This window comes from Prinia subflava, chromosome 1, assembly GCF_021018805.1.
Source record: "Prinia subflava isolate CZ2003 ecotype Zambia chromosome 1, Cam_Psub_1.2, whole genome shotgun sequence".
In the NCBI taxonomy this organism is placed as follows: domain Eukaryota; kingdom Metazoa; phylum Chordata; class Aves; order Passeriformes; family Cisticolidae; genus Prinia; species Prinia subflava.
In genome coordinates this window covers 69,743,836-69,765,578 of record NC_086247.1, presented here as the reverse complement: position 1 = coordinate 69,765,578, position 21,743 = coordinate 69,743,836, and the positions used below count along the sequence as shown (strand labels likewise).

The following is a 21,743-nucleotide window of genomic DNA, read 5'->3' as shown; positions in this document are numbered from 1 at the left end:
AAACCACCAAAAAAAAAAAAAAAACCAAAAAAACCAACCAAAAACACCCAACATAGCCAAAAACATCACATTTTTAAAAATCCAGTAACTTCATCATTTAATGTTTACCCCTGAGTATCACTGTATTTCATAGCTGTTTAGTTCACAATATCAAAACAATGCAAAAAGTTGAAAAGACCTGGGCTTTCACCCAAACCTGGAGACTTAGGACAGTTTATCCCCAAAAGTCTCAGATAATCTTGACAGTATTATTTCTCACTATTCCACATACCTAAAATCATAACCTGGGCTAACGTCCAGAAAATGGCATCTTCCAGTGATTAGAAGGAACAGCAGCGCACTTGAGGTTTTTCCACAGACTGATGCCACTGTAATACAGGGCTTATTACAGACTATCCTTTTCTTATTTCGTAGCTTGTTAGGATGATTAATTTTCCACAATTTCCATCATCTTCCACTTCCCCCAGCTGGCTATCAGTGTCACTGACTTCTTCACTCCAAGTCTTCAAGATGGCACTGAGGGAGAACAGCCACTGTCTAGGTTAGGCACCAGTGATGTGCAGATTAGCACTCTAACAGAAGCAGGAATTTAATTGCCACCTAAATCAGAGGCCTAGACCTGTCATACAGACCCTGGAGAGAAATGAACACTTTCACAGTCAACAAAGAGAACATTTTGTTTGTTTAGAATGCTTAATGCAAATGATTTTCAAGTGAAGTTTCAGATTTTCCATTTCTTTCAGGTTTTTGTCCACAGACTAAAGACTCCATTAAACAAAAGTCTCAGTGTATGTGATGCATAATGATAAACACCTGTGTGAGACACAAAATATTTACTATACAGGGACTTTCTACCTGTTCTTTGCTCCTGTACCTTTTATGTTCTTCAAAAAGTCACACTAGAAGACCACTCTTGTAGTGCTCTAGGATTGCTTGCTTTCAAAGGAAAAAGAAATTTCTAACCACATGGCAATTATCTATGTCTCAATACAAAATTCTGCATGAATATTAACCTCTTGTCAGCTCCCACACGGCTTGTATTTGCCAATGAAATACCACCTTTCTTTGGGATCCAAAGGCCAGTGAGTTTCATGTCCTGTTCCACTTACCAGGCCTGTTCTCTTCTTCCTCTCATTAAGTCCAAATCTCCCTATTGGAACTCTATCCCTACAGGTCGTATCTCAGAGCTCTGATAAGCACTGCTTTCCTTTCAAACCTTTAACATCACGCTGGCTTTGGGGTGGACACCCACAAGCTGCACTCGTCTCCCGGGAGTGGATAAGTGAATGTTAGTTTCTATGAGAAAAATAGGGGGAAGAAAGAGGTCCCAGACACCAAACAGCAGTTTACACATCCTCCTTGGCCATCAAAATGCACTACGAGGGGAACAGTCAGCACAGACTAATATATCAGACCAGAAAGTAGTTCTGCTGGAACACAGACTAACTACTGAAAATATCAAATGTAAAATAAACACAGAATCTGACTTATCAACAGGCACCTACATACCTTTTGAATGTGGCGTTACACTTTCTACAGTTTCTTGACTACTCTTGACCAAAACATTGTTTGCTATGGTTTCATCAATTTTTGAAACTTCTCCATATTATTTCCTAAAGTAATGTCTCCCTCTTTCAAAACAACTTACACAGAAAGAATGAGGATAAAAAGAGCTCCCACAGTGAAGAGAATTATCTCAAAATTACCTTTCCAATACAATTTGCTCTTGATTGTACCTGGTAAGTAACAAGGAAAATCCTTGTCTCTTTCCATGCAAAAAAAAAAAAAAATACACTTTTATATATAAAAGGCTTCCTAAATAACAGCAGATGCTTTGCTGTCCACACAAGTGCACCGTATTTGTGAAGGCGGGATCTCTGAATGTGATGAATCATCCATCTTCCGTGCCTGCTTCCTGGCACGCCTCCAGGCACTCATACTGTCAGGACTGTGTGCCAGCAGCACCTACTTCCACTGCAGCGAGCCCATTCTGGATTATGAGATGTGATGCAACCTAAGCACAGTGACACTACATGAAAGGGACAGATCCATACACAGGCTGATCCATGGGGAAAACAGTGACCCAATAGCTGCTAAATCCTTCCTGCCCCAGAAGAGAGGGTCCTTTCTACGTGGCGCTCAGGACTCTTGTGCAACAGCTGCTTAAAATGCATGACAGAGAAGCCCCATAAACTCAGAAAGACAGCATCATCAAGTAACCCACAGGGAACAAAAGGCTCCAAAAAGTGGGAGCTAATCAAGGCCTTACCTTCCTTGCACTGTGCACTTTTGCTCCACCCCGCTGGGTAAAATGACTGTGAAGTCCACCAGTCTGTTTATCATGTTCTCCTTCACACTCACAAGGTTCTGATCAGAAATTACAGCGGTCTCTGCAGGTGACTTGTGCTCACTGTGAATTCTACTTGCTGCAGAAGGTTGATTTGGTGGAGGGGGAGCACGAGCTTTCACTCTTTTCCTTGAGAAAAAAGGCAAGAAGAAAATTAATAATTTCTTGCAAGAAAATCCAAACATGTTGCATATGTTCCTTTGGCAATTATCTCAGATTGTTTTAAAAAGTTCCTTTAATGCAAATACTTTTTTCCTTCATCATTAACCTTTTCAGCGGAGATGCACTTTTATTTTTACCTCCTCTCTAAAAATACGCTAATTTTTTAATGATGCACTCACTCCTACTGTTTGCTTTCCATGCCCCAGGGGATGAATCAGTTCCATAATTAGGATATGATATAATCGTTTTTCTGTCGAGTATAAAGCATACTGCAATGAAGTGAGAAACAGAAATGCTGGGTCTAGTCCAGACCTGACTCAAGAAAGAGTTGTATTTATGTACACGAATGTTTCCTCCAAGTCAGAATGGCAGCAGTGGAAGCAGGGTGAGGTTTCATTCAGCTATATTTGGGTTCCACAGTATTACTCTACTTGAAATATCGTCTCTTCCTCTGCTCCAAGTTAGTAGTATTTAATCTGGCTCATCGTACTTCATAGGGAAGCACCATGAAAAGGTCAACTGTGAAAGATATCGCTTCTTACCATGCAACACCAACACTACAGCTCTTTGAAAGCACCCTGAAAGGAACTCATTCTTCAGTAGCAGGCTATGCACCATGTGTGATATACAGAAAAGCTGCATCAGCTTGCGCCAAACAAGCAGCATACTTTACAGAGATATAAACCCACCACAGACTTGAAGTTTACTTCTTTGGCAAGCTTCCAGACAGATAAGCAACATATGTGTGCTGTTAAATTTCTGAATAGCTGGCCTCATACCAAACACATGTCTAAGAGGATTAACTCTGATGATTAATACTCTAGTGACCTCTTCTGACTAGATTTATGCTTAGTTTAAGTCAGATTTTAGTGTAACAGATTAAAAAAGCAGTAAAATATTTACTCAGAAATTATTATGGAGGCCTACTGCCTGTATCTTTTAATCTGCCTGTTTTTAGGGTGCAGGAAGAGATTATGATTCTTCACACGATTTTCACCCTGCAAGCAACATGAACTGAGGTCCAGAAAGGAAGAACACAGAAAAAGCATTCTAACCCTTAAAAGCCGGAAAAGCTTAGTGGTCAAATCAGCCAAGGGCAAAACTGTGTTTAGGGGAAAAAAAATAAACACTGAACTGAAATACCAAATCAAACTCTTCTTTAATAAGAGATAACCTCTATTCTCACAGATAAAAAGACTAAATATAGAGTTTGGATTATCACTGTAAGCTCCTTGTAGAAGAAAAAAGTAGTAACTTTATCACATTAACAAAAACCTCAACCCAAACCAACCGACCAACAAAATAAAAAAGTGTTCAGAAGCAACCCAAACCCTCCATATTTTGTAATCAGTATTTGCACTTGACCAGCAATCTCTGTGACACTTCTCAACTTGCAAAAATCCTTTACACTTCCTCAAAAATGCTAATTTCAGTGAGACCTCAGCAAGGCAGTTTTAAATCAGCAGTGATGAAGATACTGCCTTTCCTTCCCTGTGTGCTTAACAAATAGCATTCTCTACAGACATGCAGGGAGACGTACTGCCTTATTTACTAGTACAGACAAATTTTTCTTCCATCAGATATTTCCTTGAACATTCATTTTCTCCTATATGAATGAGGCATGAAGTCATCAGTCACTGACTTGCAGCTCCTACGCTCCTCCCCAGTGAGGTGATGCTAAGTTCAAAGCATTGACAAGTAATTAACTACCTTGACTCTCCATAAACCAAACACTGAATTTATTTGCCTGCTGAAGAAAAAAAAAAAATTTGGATTCATCTTCTGCTCAGATCCCTTTACATTTAGCTACAGTTGTTATTTGTAAGCAGGTGGTGAGAGACATGGGAATTTTGCATACATCCAGATTCATGCCAACACACCCTTACAATCACGCAGTTTAAGGACTTCACATCAATTTACAAATCATGTAATTCTTGCCCTTCATAATATCAACTACATCAACAGAAGTGGCTATAGAGTTTAACCTGTTCCATAAAACAAGCTTGTATTTTTTTGTTGTTTTTGAAGCTTGTTCTATAATTTGGGAGATAATTCCAACACAGTGTTCCTGACAAAGTACCAAAAGGGCTGGGAAGAAAAGAAGCAGGCAAGTGTTCTGAGCCTGGCAGAACTAGTTGCAATTATGATTTACCTTATAAATTCCAGATCTCAAAGTGAACAAAGGTAAAAGAAATAAAGCAATGGTAATAAAACAATCATGAAACTGAAATCAGCTGAAGCTGTAGATGCTTGAAACTTCAGGGAAGAAGCAAAGAAAGACTGAGTTTTGAAGCTAGTGAAGGAGCTGGAAATAAATCAGAACTATGCTACACAAGGTCTCTGTCTGTTCCCTGGTGATAACATAAACGTGCCTGAGGTTTTCCATGAGAACAAGCAAGGTCAGACACCTTAATGAGAGTCTGATTTTTATCTTTTTACTAGATATTTTTAAAATTTTTTAAGTACTCCTCAGTCAATTCTGCAGTTACAGATCTTGTATAAAACTGCTCGAGGCCAGGGGTGAGCAGGGAGCAGTGTGAGCAGTGTGTCAGCAAATCAGGCATCACACCAACAAAAGCAGCAGCCATACACTGACCAGCGATGATCACTTTAATTCCATATAACATCTAACAATGCATATTCTTTTTGGCATTATGCAGACAGGGCCTTTTAGATACTACAATCCTCCTTTTCTTTTGTGCAGAACGGACAGGGCAAGTCTGTTTCCTTCAGGGACATCAAAGAAAGAAAAAGGGAAAACATTCCCACTGCAGTCTATCTAACCTAGCAACAGTTCAGGTGACCTCATACGAACTTTTCCACAATAGTGACTTACATATTCTCACTGTGACTGCTTGAAATTCCTGGTTTTCAACATTTTCCAAACAACAGATCTCAAACTATTTCAGTGGAAGCAGATCCCTCTGCAGTTCACATTTGTGGAGTGATACGTGGCTCAGATTTGCATTTTCTAGCCAACTTTCTGAAATATCTCTGTAGTAGAATGTAGCTCCATGAATCGCAGACTGAAATCCACAGATCTAGCTCTACCTTAGGTCTGACATGAGCAGCTGCTTTTTCTGACAGGCTCCAGCAACTGCAGTCAGAAGGTGCCTAGAAGGCTGTTCATACTATTGAATGTGAATGAGAAAAAGAATTCATCTCTCTCTGTCAGAGCAACAATGGTTATAAAGGACAATACAAAAGCACTCTGTAATAAAAGCCTTATTGTCAACCCACTAAAATAATGCACAAAGAAAGTGAGTGATTTAAAAGCCTGTTTTAAGCATGGGAAGCAAGGGTACTTTCCATGCTACAACCATAACATACTATAAAAAAGTTGCATACCATTCTTCAGTGTGAGATAAACTCCACCTAAACTTAATTCAACAGCCATCTTCTCTCCACAAACATCTTCCACTGACACCTTTTAAGACCCTGTACCTCTTGCTAGTCTGCAGAAGGAGTTACAAGTGGGAACACTTCAGATCTATGATCAGATTTAACTCATGGTTACATGAATGCTTCCATCCAGTCCTTGGTACAGATCCAGTGAAAACAAGCAGCTGAATCTAATACACACATGTACGGTGGCTTTTACTGAGGCCTGAGCTACTTATTCTCACTTAACTGCAAATGGGAAAAAAACATATAGTCATGAAATAATTAGGCAGAATATATAAATCACCTACCAGCAGCACTGTTTTCAGTAAAAGCACCAGGTTTCTCAAGATGGAAAAAGAAAAACAAGACAACTGACCAATAAGATCAGTGTTTCTGTAGTTCAGCACAGAGGAAATGCAAGAGAAATGAAGTTTCATCAGATTATGAACTCCAAGACAAGGTAACACAAGCCCTTTCGACCTACAATTTATTAATATATAACTACCAAGCAACACGATGTAACCTGGACTTTACAATCCCATCCTAGAAAAACGTGATCTCTCTTTTGAGCAGCACAGGTCCTGGGACTTCCAAGCCCATGGCAAAGCTATGCAGAGACTGCCTTTCTTCACATAAGGCCTAACACACATACACACACACAAAAAAAAACCAGAAACAGTGAAATGCTACACCTATTTCTATCATTCCCAATAAATAATCCTCTCTGCCTTGTAAAACAAAGGTAACTTAACAGGTACAGAACAGACTTTATTCCATGCATGTCAGCAGGACTTTTGCAAGTGCTCTGTGATTCATGAGTTAGTAGAATCTGGTCCTTTCTATACCAAGTCTCTCTCTAACCATTCATTTTAAACAAACAAGAACAATAACAAAAGCACAAACACAGACACACACACACACAAACATGCAAACTGCAGGAAAAAATGTAGAGTATATAAAAAAAGGAGAAAAAAAACCCCACCAAGAAACCTTAAAAGCCCCACCCAATAACAAAACCAAGAAAAATCCAATTCAAAACAAAACAAAAACTCAACCATCCCTGATCATAGCAGAATTATTTTTTACAATAATTTTTTTAATGTAATGGCCAACTCATGCAGTCTGATCAATTTGCAGTCTGATCAAAAAGCTCAAACAGGTGCAAAGGGCTTTTCTGTGACAGTTTGTACACCCCATCTCATAATTAGGAGAAATAAACCAACATGCGAGTGCTCAGTGATGAGCAAATAGAGACACAACATCCCTTGGGTGAAAACCAGGAAACATGAGAATAAATATTCTTGATTTTCAGGTGATTGGACTCCTACAGTCTTTTGAGCAGAAATCTGACATAGGCAAGAAAAAAACCCATGCAGATGAGTATGTTCATTCACTGGCTCCCTTTCCCCTGGCAACTTGCACAGCAAAGCCAGAAGCCCAGCCCTGAGGCATACGCCTCATATTCCAAACCACCAAGACACAGCAGAGTAGAAGTCATTCATGCTCAGTGACCTAACTTGTGAAGGAGATATCTTTCAGAGAACATTTCCTTTTCATTCTTTGCTTGTGGCTTATGACAAAGCAAAGAAAACCCAGATCACTGGCTAGGAAAGAGAAAACCATTATATCAGAATAAGCACACTAAGCTTCCTCTTCGTAAGTAAATCCCTTCAGCTTCTGATGCAGCAGCTCAAAAAAAAATTGTAAAACAACACAAATGTAAAGGAAATACAAACAGATCAGCCGCAAGATAAAGGCACCTCAAGAATTCTGGATATGGAAACCAAAAGTCAGACGAATCTCAGAGAGATTGAGAGCAGATATGAGGACAGTGTGGTAGCATCCATAACTACTAGAGGCACAAATTCATTCAGACGGCGTTACAACATAAGCTAGAACTCCATTCCACTTTGCCATCTATAACATTTAAATTGACCAGATAAATTAAAAACAAAACAAAAATATCAAAGAACATTCTCAAGTTTACTCTATCACAGACTAAATATACCAATTTGTTACAATTATGTGCAACAACGTTTTAATTTCTCCCACAGGTTACAGGTCTAACATGCATTACTGCTGTAGTAACTTGTTTCCAATATTATTTTACATTACTTTGGTAAAATTAATAATATTACACAAATATTACACTTTCTAAAGAGCTGAAATCTTCAGCAGACACTTAGATGGAATGAACTAGATTACTAGTGGATATGGCTCAGGCAAAAATTGGTTCTCCACTTTATTTTTTTAAATAAGTTGCTGCTTTGTTTTAGCAGTCTTTACTCTGAATTCCATGGCTAGTATAGTGTAATTATTTTATGCTTTTATATTTTCAAAGATTTATTTGAATTTCATAGTATTTGTAAAAGATCAGTCCATTTTTAAAGCAGGAACACACTGACAGACACAACGAAATTTTTTTCCTTGCGGGCATGATAAAGTCACCCAAAATAGACAAGAAAAAGTAATTTGTTTCTGGCAAAGAAATGAAAGTTATTTAATTATATTTTTGATCTTCCATTTGATTCTACTGATGAGAAACCCTACAGCTTCATGTATTTTAAAAATAAAGTTTCTATGCCAGAAGAAAAGAAAAAGAAATAACCAGAAGCAAATAGAAGAAGCACATTTGTAAAAGAGGAAGCAGAGATGGAAGTATACAATCATGGTTGCCCAAGGGTGAAGTTAAAGAAATATAAACAGAAGTCAAGGTGAGATTTCCTAGTATCATCTAATTTCAAACTTCTCACAAACTTACCCAAGCAATCATTTTAAAGTGTTGGGCTGCACTTTCCTGGTCTTGGATGTGCCAGTGAATAACTGTTTAAAATTTGCTACCAGGGACATCTCCCCATATAGGACCCATTTCATGAGAGGCTGAAATGTGTTCCAACACCCAGCACAGACCTGGCCGCTCTGGTCCTCGGGAAATATTGCAAATCTGCCAAAGATGAGAAAACAGGCTTCTGCCCAGCCTGGACTCAGACTCCTGCACTGGCACAAGGTGGCTGAACTACTGAGTGTGCACCCTCTGACAGGAAGGCCAAATGATTTGTTAGCCTGTGGCTGGTATCCCTAAATAATTGTATTTTTATACATCACCCACATTTTTGATAAAGAATCATAGTGTACTGTCTTCCAACAAAAGCCTAATTCTCCTTCCAGTCACTAAGGCATTCCCTCAAGATCCGGTACAGAGCAGTTGACATACCAGTTTCACAAGAGCCATTTTTAGGGCCAGAAGAACCCAGAGGCCCTCTAACCTTACCTCCTGTCGTGCATGGGCCATGCAGTGCTCCCCACTGCTACTTTAGAAAGCCTCTCTCCCAGTGAAAGCAGGGATGGACCTGAACATGGCAGGGGCTTTAACTGATCACGGAGTAACACTGGAGCCTACAAATGCTTCTAGACTTAGTAACCACAGCCATGCTAGGGAGCCTGATAGATCTACCTGTATCAGTGCCCAAAACAAAGCAGAAGACAAGCCCTGAAGAAAATCTTTTAAAAAGCAGCCAAATCCCAAGACTTGGGTACATGCCCGCTGCAGTTAATGAAAACACTGCCTGAATAAGCACTGTAAGGTCTGTATCACTAATAGCCATATCATAGGACTTTTCAGATACCACCCACACGTTCAGTGTGTGGCAAAGACCACACTACGAGCTGGTGCCACGCTGTACAACTCCACTGGGTTGCATATCAGTACAGAGAAATGAAATGGGAGAGCAGTTAATGTAATTTAATTATTTACCTAATCTGCTGAATCACATGCTGAACAAAAACAGGAGTCTTCGGAGGCTAGAGGCAAGAAAGCACAGATAAGTTCTATTTTGGAAAGCCAAAATTCTGCAATCTAAACTACAGTGATACCACATCTCTCAGTCAGAGATACACAAATAGTTTAAACTCTTTAGCTTGAGAGATGTGATCCAAACAAAATGCCACCAACAGTTCATGCTGGAGGATGGGTAAGAAGCTTCACCTTCAAAAAAATGTGGTCTGGAAAAGCCAAGTAGTAAAACAGCACTCTAGGTAGGGATGGTGAAGCCTTGCTCTTTTCACAATGACATCTGCCAGAAGAGAAGCTGCAGATGAACTAAAACATGAACAGCCTAAACAGCCTAAACATTTAGGCTTTGGGACTCAAATATGTTTAACCATCATCATCTCAGCTAAAACTGCCTGCCAGTTTCATGCTGACCAACATCAAAAGATTGTTGTTAAACTGGCTTTCAGAGAAAACAGTGATGCAGTAGTGCAAAGCATTCAGTGAACAGCCATCCAATCCTATCCTCACCAGTATTTTTGACTTCTTCCTTCCTTACCCACAAAGTCACAATGTTTTTCCCCATTTATCAAGTACTGAGCTATTAGTCTCATTCCATGCCAAGCAACAATAATATTAAAATAAAGAAAACGCTTAAGGAAAACATTACGTTGCTTGTGCTCAGCTGAAATACTATCCAGTTCCTTCATCTGTGACTAAATCAGGTTGCTTTGCATGGCACGCTTCAATGGGAAAGGAGAAATCTACTACTTTTATGTTATTGAGACATAAGCATAATGGCACTGGTTAGTTAAAAAAATACACCAAACAAACAAAATGGCAAAGCCATCCATGCTAATGTCCCAAATGTACTTAGAAAAACCAAAATATGGATGCTTATACTGTAAAATGCCCAAGCCCTGTTGCCAGGGCACTCCATTCTGTTTTCTGTGCTCTCAAATCACTGAACTGTTAAAGTTAAGCAGATAGCACGCTACAACCACACAGACAAGCCACCTGCATGCTGAATTGTCTGCAGACGGCAAACACTATGGCTGAACTGTGAAAATCACGAGGTTAAAATCTCTGGCGAGACAAGTAATGAGATTTCTCAGCATTATTCATGAAGTTATAGTCAGGTTCATGTTGGCTAACTGAGACTCTTACTAACCATGTTCACCTGTGGAAAACACTGTCATGAGACAAGGCAAGATTATTTACAAGCAGGCTGGAAGCACTGGTGGCCTTCTGCATGTTGTGGGCAAATGGGCTTCCTTCAGATGCACTCAGTGTGCTACCTGTCAGCTGTGGTTTTGTGAGGATGCCACAACTCCATGACAAGCTTTCTAGGTCTAGAAAGGTTCCTTGCCAGTTCTAATAGGTTTTATTAACACACAATAGTCTTCATCATGTTTATTAACAGTGAATCATGACCACGATGAGCAGATGATTTGTTTTTGGAGGGGTCAATGATTAAAGGAATGACTTTTCAAGCCTGAGGCTACCTCAGAAACACCTGTACTGCATGTTATGTCCCCTGAAATGATAGGTGCTGCTTAGATTTCAGTGTGGTTGTCCTTTCTCAAGCTCTTATCAACAATCACCTTCAATAAAAATTTACTGCTTAGCAACACTGATTTATAAAGTCTCCTGTAATGGCTTGTACTGTCAACTAACATGCATATTCAAGGTGCACTTGCACTGTATTGTTGAGCAAAGGTATCCCAGATTACGCTCTATTTTTTGTGCCCACAAGCTTTTAACCTCACTACCACTCACTGAGAATCACTCTCTAGAGTCCTGAAGACTCTAATAAAGCCTGAAGGCTTTATTCCCACAGAAGATGGAATAGTTTCGAAAAAACCAAGGAAAAACAATATATATAATTAATGAAATTCTGATGTGACTTACTGTGTTGGCTAATTCCTAAGTTTTATAATATGCTTAGTAGCCAGTCAGCAATTCAGTGGAAAACCACTAACATTACTATAGAATATTATTCCTACCAATACCTGTTTCAACTAGAAACAGCCTTAGAGCAGTGTCCATCTGAGGTGCAGATGGGGAAGAATTGTTTAGCATGATTACCTGCTTAAATAAGTTCATGAGTGGTGAAAACTAACACCTGTTACTGTGAGCTGACAGATCATCATTCCTTGTTCAGTGACAACACCTAAGCTCATTTCACCTCTTCACCCTGACACCAACAGATCCCACAAAAACAGGCAGGCAATGGTCGTTAAGGGAGAATTTGCAGAATGACACCTATGTTATTCAATCTACCTCCACTCATCTGTCTGCAAATGGCAACAAGACCACAGGTACCTCAGAAAATTTTAACATACCAAAGGAAAGGACACAGACAAAAAGTTAACAGCTCTGCCCACAGTAAAGAGTCATCATGGCCCAGTTCCAAAGCACCCCTTGGACCCAAAAGGCTGCTCAAAACACTAGAAAGATGTACTTCTATTAATTGTACTTCTATTAATTAGAAATTAAATTAATCAATAGCAACTACCCCAATGTCTTTACAGGCTGCAGGCTAGAAGGTGTCTGTGCTCCTGAAATCTGCTTAACTTCTTCAGCTACAAGGACCCGGGCAGGAGAGACACAAAACACAGCAGGCAGGACTACAAAAGCCATTTATTTTCCAGCTGCACAGAGCCTTCCTAAAAGGTGAAGTTCCTCTGTGCTTCCTCTCAACTTCACTTGCCCTTGGAGAAGCACTCATGATCTTATCATGCCTGACTTTACATCAAATTTCCTGGGGCAGAGAAGGGAAAGCTGTATCCAAGTCCAGTGTCCACTGTTCCCTAGATATTCAAAAGTCCACATCTGCTGACATATTGGAAGATAAACAAGAAGACAACTTACTTTGGATTGCCTGATCTAAAAGACAAAAAGCATGAATCTACCCTATTTTTTTTCACCTACAGTTATTTTGTAAATTCTAACTGTAGAAAACTACATATCATACAAGAAGCCAGCACCTGAACTACAAGGCTGTTAACCTTCTCTTTAGGGCAAGAATAAAATCCCCTAAAAGATCTAACAATGCATTTTTGTGAGATGCAGTTTACATTCACTCACTGAGAAAAAGAATCAGAGATGCCAGGACATTCCTTACCCTCCCTAATCACCTTCATTAGCATTTATAATTCAGTCTTAATACACACTCCATCACACAGCAAGGAATCACATGCTTGTATGTGATATTTAATATAATAAATGAAGGTTAACGTATATGAAATGAAGGCTAATGAGGCAAAAATGCAGTGTCAAAGAGATAAAGAAAAATCCAACTTTGACACAACCAGTCTAAACTGTTGTCAGACCCTGTACTTCTGGAATGCCACATGTGCTTTTATCAGGAAATCTCACAGCTTCAGCTGACTTTCTGTGTATTTTTCTGGTGCTGATTTGCTTAATTAAATTTCTTATTAGAACCACAAGTATTTCACTTTCATTTTCATGATAGTGTCTTCTTTTGAAACGACACAGGAATCAGGTACTTCTTGGTTAAAATTAAGATTCAAGTATTTTGGTTTATTAAAAGCAAATCGTAAATTTAAATAAGAAATGCCACTCCAATTCTACTATGGAGGTGAAAGACCTACGTTAATATAAAAACCAGAAAGTCTGACTGAAAAGAACCCTGCAGATGTTAGCACACTTACAACACCAAACAGGAGGACTTTGAAGTGTAATCCTGATTTATTAAGTAAGAAAAGAAGTGTTTAAATGATTTTTATATGCCAGAAAACCCTGTTTTTTAGTTACTTTCCATTTCTGGAAAAAAAAAATTCTGTTTAATATATCCTGTTGGCATATGCATTACTTAATGGATTTTAAATCTCTCAAAACCAAAAAGGATAGAGGCCTCATGCAGTGCAAACTAGAGCACATAATGACGAAAATCTTGATAAATCAGGCATGTCAACACACCCAGACAGAATCAAATGAGAGAGGAAGCAGCCAAATACCCTCCCTCTTTATCACACACATTCAAATCAGGGATGATTAATGTGGGCATTTTACTGATGTAAATGGTAAAAATGGTGGCACTGGCTCAGGACACAGGAAACAGGCAGGACCATTATGGACTTTACAGAGTAAAACCACATGTTATCCATGAGAAAAAATCACCAAGAAACTGAAGACATCTGCAGCTGAGGAGCTTTAAATGCTGCTCAAAAGATAACTCAATGCAAACATGCTTGAGGCTGCCCTATAAGTACTGGTGGGGCATTACGGCAGTGATTGCAAGATTTCGTAGACATGCCCGAGCCAGCTGCACACTCTGCAGAGCCTACAACAGCCACACAGGAAGAAATAGGATATAGCAGACTACCTTATAACATGAACTGCCATAGTTCTACTAGAAGTGGCAAGAGGTACAAACACTTCAAATGGAAGCAACAAAAAACCGGTGATTTGGAGCTGGTCTTTTAACCAAAAGAAAAAACTTCCATCTCCTTGTCAAAAACAAAGAAACAGCAGCATTAATGACATCCAATTTCCTCCAGGTTCCTTGTCTTGTCTGACCTGCTTTTCATATCAGAAAGGGTGACAAGACTCACAAGCTCTTTTCAGTGCTGGAGCACTTAATGACTGCCTTCAACTCCGGATCTTATCCTGCAGCTGTCACCTCACTGGTTTCAAGGTGGTTACAAGGCCTCTACTCCCTACCAACCACCAATTTTCCAGACACTTATAAAAAGCCAGTACACTAGGCTCTTCTTTCTCATCAATTTAACTGAAACAAAACTAACCACTGAAAAATAAATATTTTTCAAAAAAAATACAGGCATAGTGCATCATGAAATAAACTTCATCTTATATTTAGCACTGCATGGCCACACAAGCTGTTGGCAGACTCTGCTGAAATAAGGATGTCTGTCCCATCTGAAACCTACCTGGCAATGATGAATGAAAACATGAGTTTGGAAATGTTTGACTACAGAGTTTCCTCCTCACAACTGAATGAAAACCAGAACAATGATATCCTGGACTCAGTGATGTCCCGTGGTACTTTTGCCACTGATGTTTCAGAAAGACAGGTTTTCATTCTGGTAGAACCTCATCAGAGCTCAGTTTTACCTCTGTGCTGACAGCCCCACTTGCTGGCTCCCCCAGGGAGAATGCAACTTGCAGATACCAGGAGACCATGGAGCATCACTAGCAGGTTTGGGAAGTGAAGAGCAAATATATGGCAGTGCCCTGGGCATTCAACCAGCTGCCTTTCAGCTACGCAAAGGCACAGTTCTCTTAAATGTTCTTACCACATCTTACAGAAAACCAGAAAAATACAATTAATGTGTCAAAAAATAAAAGGGGAGTGAGGGAAAAAATCAATTAAAAAGCAAACAAGGCTATCTTCGTGTATTACCACCCAAACTTTTTACCATTTCTGATTCTAAAATGAGTTAGAGAGGTCAAGGAAATCTGAGGACACCAGATGAAGTCAGACTGACACACCACAATTTCTCTGGTCACCTCCTCTGAAATAGGAAGGCCAGTAGCATAGTGATAATTGGTGAAATAACCAGCATAGAAAGAGCACTCCCTGAGCCAGGCCTCACAGTTGCTCACTTGACATATGTTGGCACTGTGCTTCCCAAAGAGAGATGAGAACTCTCAAATGCTAGCAAGCAGACCTAGCATCACCTCTGTTGCTTATTTGACTTCCCAGAAAGGAAAATCCTACCTGCGATTAGAGTCATGTTCCTCCAAATAATTCGCTTCTGAACCCAATATAAATTGCAAAGCAACAAGGCAGGCAAAACCCAGAGTTACACCTACCAAAACAAAAGTGGAAGGGACTTGTCTCCCTTGTGTTCTAATTCTTGCCCTGAAGAAACAACAGTGGTGCAATCCAAGCAATTCCTGCAAGCTTACCTGACCCCTGCACTTCAGGATAAATGCTGCTGAATTAGTACAGACTACTCACAACAGCATGGTAAGAAAGAGGGCACTCTCCTGCCAGGAACACAAAAGCATTTCCACAGCCACAGCTGCTGCACATCATAATTGACAAAAGCAGTCCTGCTTCACACCTTCACATGCCATATGGAATGTAAAGATTGTTCTCCCCTTACCCAAGTGCATATCATGCATATATATCTGATGTAGAGAGAATGCTATCAAGCTATATGCCATCGTTTCTGCTTCTGAGCCAGTAATATATGAGAAGTGTGACTTAACAGTATATAAATTATATTCACTGTTTAGATTCAGATGCTTCTGTGCAGCATTGCTTTACCTTCTATCAACTTCCTCTACAACAACACGAATAAAGAAATTATTATGGACATCTACTGACACAGGCACAAGCAGATCTGGTTGATCACTCTGTTGCTCTACAAAAGGAAGCCACCAAATGCTGACTCCAAAGCAAGTGCCTTTCCAACTCAGATTGCAGCCACCCCAGGCCTCCTAGAAAGCAAAGTTCAATCTCACAGCATCTGGGAACAGATCAGCCAGCAAAAGATGAATGTGTTTGGGAAACTGCTTGACCAAACCTTTTTTTTCCCCACTCTGAGTAGGGGGTGACAAAATTATATGACAGAAATATTACCAAGCAATAATGGAAGACATGAGAGATCGTAACCACTTGTGAATTATCACGACCACATTCAGGGCCAGAGAAACAGACATGGAGGCATTCATGCACCCAGACATGGAGGCATTTGTGCACCATGGTCTTAAGCTGTGCCAGGGGAAGTTCAAGCTAGACATTAGAAAACATTCTTCACAGAGAGAAGCTCATTGCAATGGCTGGACATTCGAATGGGCTGCTCAGGGAGGTGGTGGAGTCACTGTCCCTGGAGGTGTTTAAAAAATGACTGGATGTGGCTCTCAGCATCATGGTTTAGTTGATAAGGTGGTATCCAAGGCCTTAGGTTGGACTTGATGATTTCCAAGGTCTTTTCCAACCTAGTTCATTCTGTGATTCTGATGGTGTCATTTGTTGGCTATAATATAAATATCACATCCTCACATGAGGATGCCCTAGATTTGACAGAGCAGTTAGTCTGCTAGGTCCAGAAGCAGAAAGTACACTGAAGGTTTTGCCTGGCATGTGTCAAAAACCATGCTCACTGATATAAAAAATCACATATCCTTTGTACTTATAATGAAGCATCAAATGAATGCCCAGAAGCAGATGCCTCCTGACATAAGCTTGACATAAGCAGCAAAAAGTCAACTTTGAGTGAATCAAACCCTTCCATGTACTCAAGCCATGCATACAGGCATTAAAGAAAGTACTCTCTGCATGCAGTCTCATTTCCCTGTTAATATCCAAAGACTTATTAATGCATCAGCCTTATTCAAATTATCCTGACCATGCTGTTGTTAAAAGCAAGCTGTGCTTTATTACACATGTCCTTGACCACAGGATTAGGTCCAGAGAGACAGGGTAGGAACAGTGAGAATTTCATTTCACTACTGCTTCTTCTCTCAAAGCAAATAATGACTTAAAAGTTTAATCTTTGACTGAATGAATACCTGGCATGTTGATAGTCTTGGCAAATGACAGCTGAATTAAACATATATGAATGGTGTCACATAACAAGTTTAACCACTTATTTTTAAACTTGGAAGAGTCTGAATAATTGAAAATATCTGGGTTGGGCTTATGAATTCCACACACCCTTGCTGTGCACTCAGTCTGCATAGTTGGTAGAAGTAGGTGGCATGAAATGATGGAAAGGAATCTGAAGATTCAGAAGAAATTTGAAACAGAAAGGAAAAAAATAGCCGAAGAAGAAAAGGAAAATCTTGCTATATTAGTGATATTGATGAGAAAATAGAATGTTGCATAATACTGATTTTCATTTCTGCTGCAGAGCAGGATGGAACAGACTTAGGATGAAAAAGCCCATCTATATGTGATATTAATATTGAAGAATTAGTGCTAGCAAGAATAGAAAAAACACATAATAAAAATTAAGTAGTCTAACCCTAACCTCACTTAGCAGTTTCTCCCTTGGATCAACAAACTTACACCCACAAATAACTGCTGTCAAGTAGACATGCAATGTGGTTTTGCATTTTCTTTATGTGTATATACAAAAAGAAATTTCTCTCAATCCCTAAACATTGTCATTGTTGAAAGAAGAAACAAGTGATATTAAAAGAAATCTTATTCTGCCTTCACTGGTATTAACTAACTTTTCCAGGTTATTATTTCTATCACTTTGCAGTCTTTTCTTCAGGTAGTGGGAAGAAAAGCCACAGACATACAGGGCCCAAACACAGCTATGTGCTTCCAAGTATTTACCTAGACAGTCTCTTGATATAAACTGGGGAAGGGGGGAGGGAGATGAGACAAGAGAAAGACTATTTAAAGGACAGGTATACAGGTGTGCAGCACATCTAACAAGAAAGGTGGATGTTCCCCCAAGTGCCCAACTAGCAGCAGCCAGCTGGGTTCATCCCAGTCCTGCACAGGGGCTCAGTCATGCTCTGCAGTGGAGCCAAATGGAAAGGCTGTGTCACTCCTCACTGGGGCTGCCCCACCACCTGCCAGTGATGCACAATACAGTTAAAAATCAAAAACACCAACAAAAGCGAAGATGCTGAGAAGAAACATAACTTCACGTTCTACTTCTTCAGTTTAGGACCACTGCCAGGGAATCCGCACCTGAGGCACAAACAGAGGCTGTGCAACTGGAAGGTTCCATTTATTCCTCTACAACCCAGACAGATCCCTCCACCTCTTCAAGCTCATCCAGTTTGCCCTTCTCTGGAAACACACATACTACAGCATGTAGAAGACACCACGGAAGAGACGAAGTGTCTTTACAACATGCCCAGTTGACCTGGGCTGTCCAAGACCCAGAAGTGACTTAAGCATCAGGCTGAGTGCAAGAAGCCGTGTGTGAGAAAATACAGCTTCTACTACAGAACACCAAGCAACCGAGTGTGGAAGCCAACATCGGCAGATCTCACTAAACTGCAGGTTCATGCCAGACCCAGAAAGGCTACGTAATAAAAACAATGAAAAACTCTCAGGCTAATACATGTCTCCCTGCCCTGAGCCACCCAGGTCGCCTTCACCCCATGTCAAACACAGTATGTGCTTCATGAAACTACACAAGAAAATGATGAAGGCCAGTGAGAAGCTTCACCTGCAGCACAGAGATGGCAGAATTCCTTGCCATGAGGCCAGCAACACGGGATCACGTGCTGCCTCAGGATTTGGCAAGAGGGCTTCAGTCTTACCTTTGTCCTGCAGCTTTGGCTGGCAGTACACCAGAAGAAACCTCAATCAAACTTTGAAAGTCTACCATTTAAACAAGCTAGACCTCTTATTTAATTAAAATGAACTCACAAAAATTCCATTAATACAAAGATAAAATAAGCCACACAAACATCCAGTAAAATCAAATGTTTAAAGAAATAAACAGCAGTTTCTTAAATCCAGCTCAGGGAATCCTCCTTCAATGTCAAATGATGAAGCAAACCTTCTGCAGCTTCTTCTTACAGTATCACCACACTGGAATGCAGCAACACATATGGATGGTGGCAGACAAGCTCTGTGTACTGTCTGAAACATAAAACTCCATTCCTGCATTTTTACTTCAGGTTTTCAATTGTCTTGTTACTCAATACATGCCAGTAAGGCAAGGATTGCAATCATTAAAATACTAGCTTTTCACACAGATTACATTAGCAGCAATGGCCTTAAAAACAAAGAGCCAAATTAGCCAAATTCTAATAGTCCTAGTAAACACAGGATTTTCAAAAACCTAACACTTTCAAAAAAAAGGCAAAAAAAGCGACTCATGTCATAGAGATACCTGTCACTGTTAGCAAGGCATCTGCACTGTTTCAGACTTTCTTCTGCTCACACCTTGACACCCTTTTTTGAGAACTACAGTGGTGCGAACACAACTTTGAGTTCAAGAGCTTCCTGGCCATTTGCTGTGGTCACCTGTTGGCAAAATGGGTGTGTAAAATGTCATCAAGAAATATGTATCTATTTAAATGATTCACATGTAGAAATTTAAAATGGTTTAGAGTTGGAAGGGACCTTAAAGACAGTCTTCTTACCTTCTGCCATGACTATGGGAAAAAGAAAAGAGAAAATGGCCTTAAGATGATGCAGAAGAGATTAAAATTGAAAATTCACTGTTAGAATGGTCAGGTATTGGAATAGGTTGCCCAGAGAGGTGGTGGAGACCCCCATCCCTGCAGGTGGTCAAGAAGTGTGTGGATCTGGTGCTGAGTGCTGTGGTTTGGGGGTCACGGTGATAGGACTGGATGGGCAGTTGGACTGACTGAGCTTGAAGGTCTCCTGCCATGGGCAGGAACACTTCCCACTAAATCAGGTTGCTCAGAATTCCATCCAGCCTTGCCTTGTGCACTTTCAGGGTTGGGGCATTCATAACTTCTTTGCGCAACCTGTTCCAGCGCTTCACCACTCCCACAGCAAAGAATTTTTCCTAATATCCAATCTAAACCTACTCTTTTTCAGTTTGAATCCATTCCTCCTTGTACTATGACTACATGCCCTCGTAAAAAGTCCCTCTCCAGATCTCCTTAACCCTCTTTAGGCACTGAAGCTGCTGTAAGGCCTCCCTGGCTAAACAACCCCAAGTGTCTCTGCCGGGTCTTCACAGGGGAGGCGCTCCAGCCTTCTTTAATGCTCAGTTTACAGCATCGCTTCTGTTTCCGGATCTTTAGAACTGTTACGTTTCTCTTGGGAAGGAAGAAAAGCAGAGCGCGAGGAAAAAACAAGGTCCTTTTCCGTATCGATCCCAAACACCTGTTTGCCGATGCCGGTGTTTTTAAAGAATGAACAAGGGCGGGTCTTTGCCCTCAGCGCGGGAGCGGAGACACCCAGGCACCGCCCGGGGGAGCCCTGACTCCTGCGGCTGTCGGAGCCTCCCTCCTCCTCCTCCTCCTCCTCCTTCTCCTCCTCCTCCTTCTCCTCCTCCCTTCCCTCCCTCAACCTGCGCCCAGCCGGGCAGCTGCTGCCCTCTCCCCGCGCTACTCCGGCGTGTCGGAGGGCAACGCTCCGACTACTTTTTAAAATAGTGCTTTTAACCGCTATTTTTAGCGCTTGCCTTCTTATTGTTCACGATGGAAAACAAACACGGGAGCCAAAAGAGAAATCCCCTTTCCTCTGGCAAAACTGCGCTAATTACGCCATCATTAGAGAATGAACTTAATCGAATCACAAAAGACGTCTGGGCTAACTGTGGGCCTGGGGGAACAACTGTCTGGCTGATTTTGTAACAATCCTTAGAGAAATAAAACTGATAAATGCTTAATTCCCTTGGTGTGCGAATCAGCATTGTCTATTCCATTAAAGGGATAACCCTTAACCAATGAAACAACCTTCTTCCAAGACGTTTTTAACATACATATGATATTACCAAAGTTCATTTTTGAGCAACGTCTGTGTGATGTTGCTACTATCAGTGAAACTGAGAACTTTTATATTTTTCTATTAAAAAGTTCACACAGAATTTACAAAAAAAAAACAAAAAAACAAAAAACCCCCAAAAAACCAAAAACAAAACAAAAAAAAAAAAAAAAAACAAAAAAAAAAAAAAAAACAAAAACAAAAAAAAAAAAAAAACCAAAACCCATGGCCAAGGCATGGAGATTTTAAACTGTTTCTACTTGCCATTACGCCGAGCTAAAACTTTTAAAATGTAAGCAAATATGTATTACAAGTACTTAGAGTGTTTTATTTTGACTTAGAAAATGGAAATGTGTAGATGATTTCTCACAATCATTTCCTGATTTTACAGTAAATCCAAGAAACAACAGCAGTAATGTTAATCCTTCTAAAATTTTGCCTGGGACAGAATAGTAGCACAGTTATTGCATCTTCAGGAAGGAAGGCATCAGGAGAAAAAGAACAAATGTGAAAGCCATATTTGTACAAACTGGAAAAAAAAAACAGAAAAATAACTTGTAGAAATAAAACAAAGAAAAATAAAGAAGACAAAAGGAGAAGGACGTGGCCTGCCACATACATCCTATCTTGGCAACTGTTGGTAAGAACATATGCTTAAAAACTGGAGTACTACAGAGCTAAAACACTAATAAAAGGATGAAAAA

The 21,743-nt window shown here is 40.1% G+C and overlaps 1 protein-coding gene across 9 annotated transcripts in view; it reads right to left on the bottom strand.

Annotated features, from left to right (window-relative positions):
* Positions 1–21,743, bottom strand: part of COBL (cordon-bleu WH2 repeat protein) — a 183,842-nt gene that overhangs the window by 113,744 nt on the left and 48,355 nt on the right. For all 9 annotated transcript variants that reach the window (XM_063399241.1, XM_063399258.1, XM_063399183.1 and 6 more), the window contains one exon: positions 2,270–2,476. In XM_063399241.1, the coding sequence (XP_063255311.1) occupies positions 2,270–2,343 (74 nt within the window). In that variant the 5' untranslated portion in view covers positions 2,344–2,476. The remainder of the gene's footprint in view (positions 1–2,269; positions 2,477–21,743) is intronic.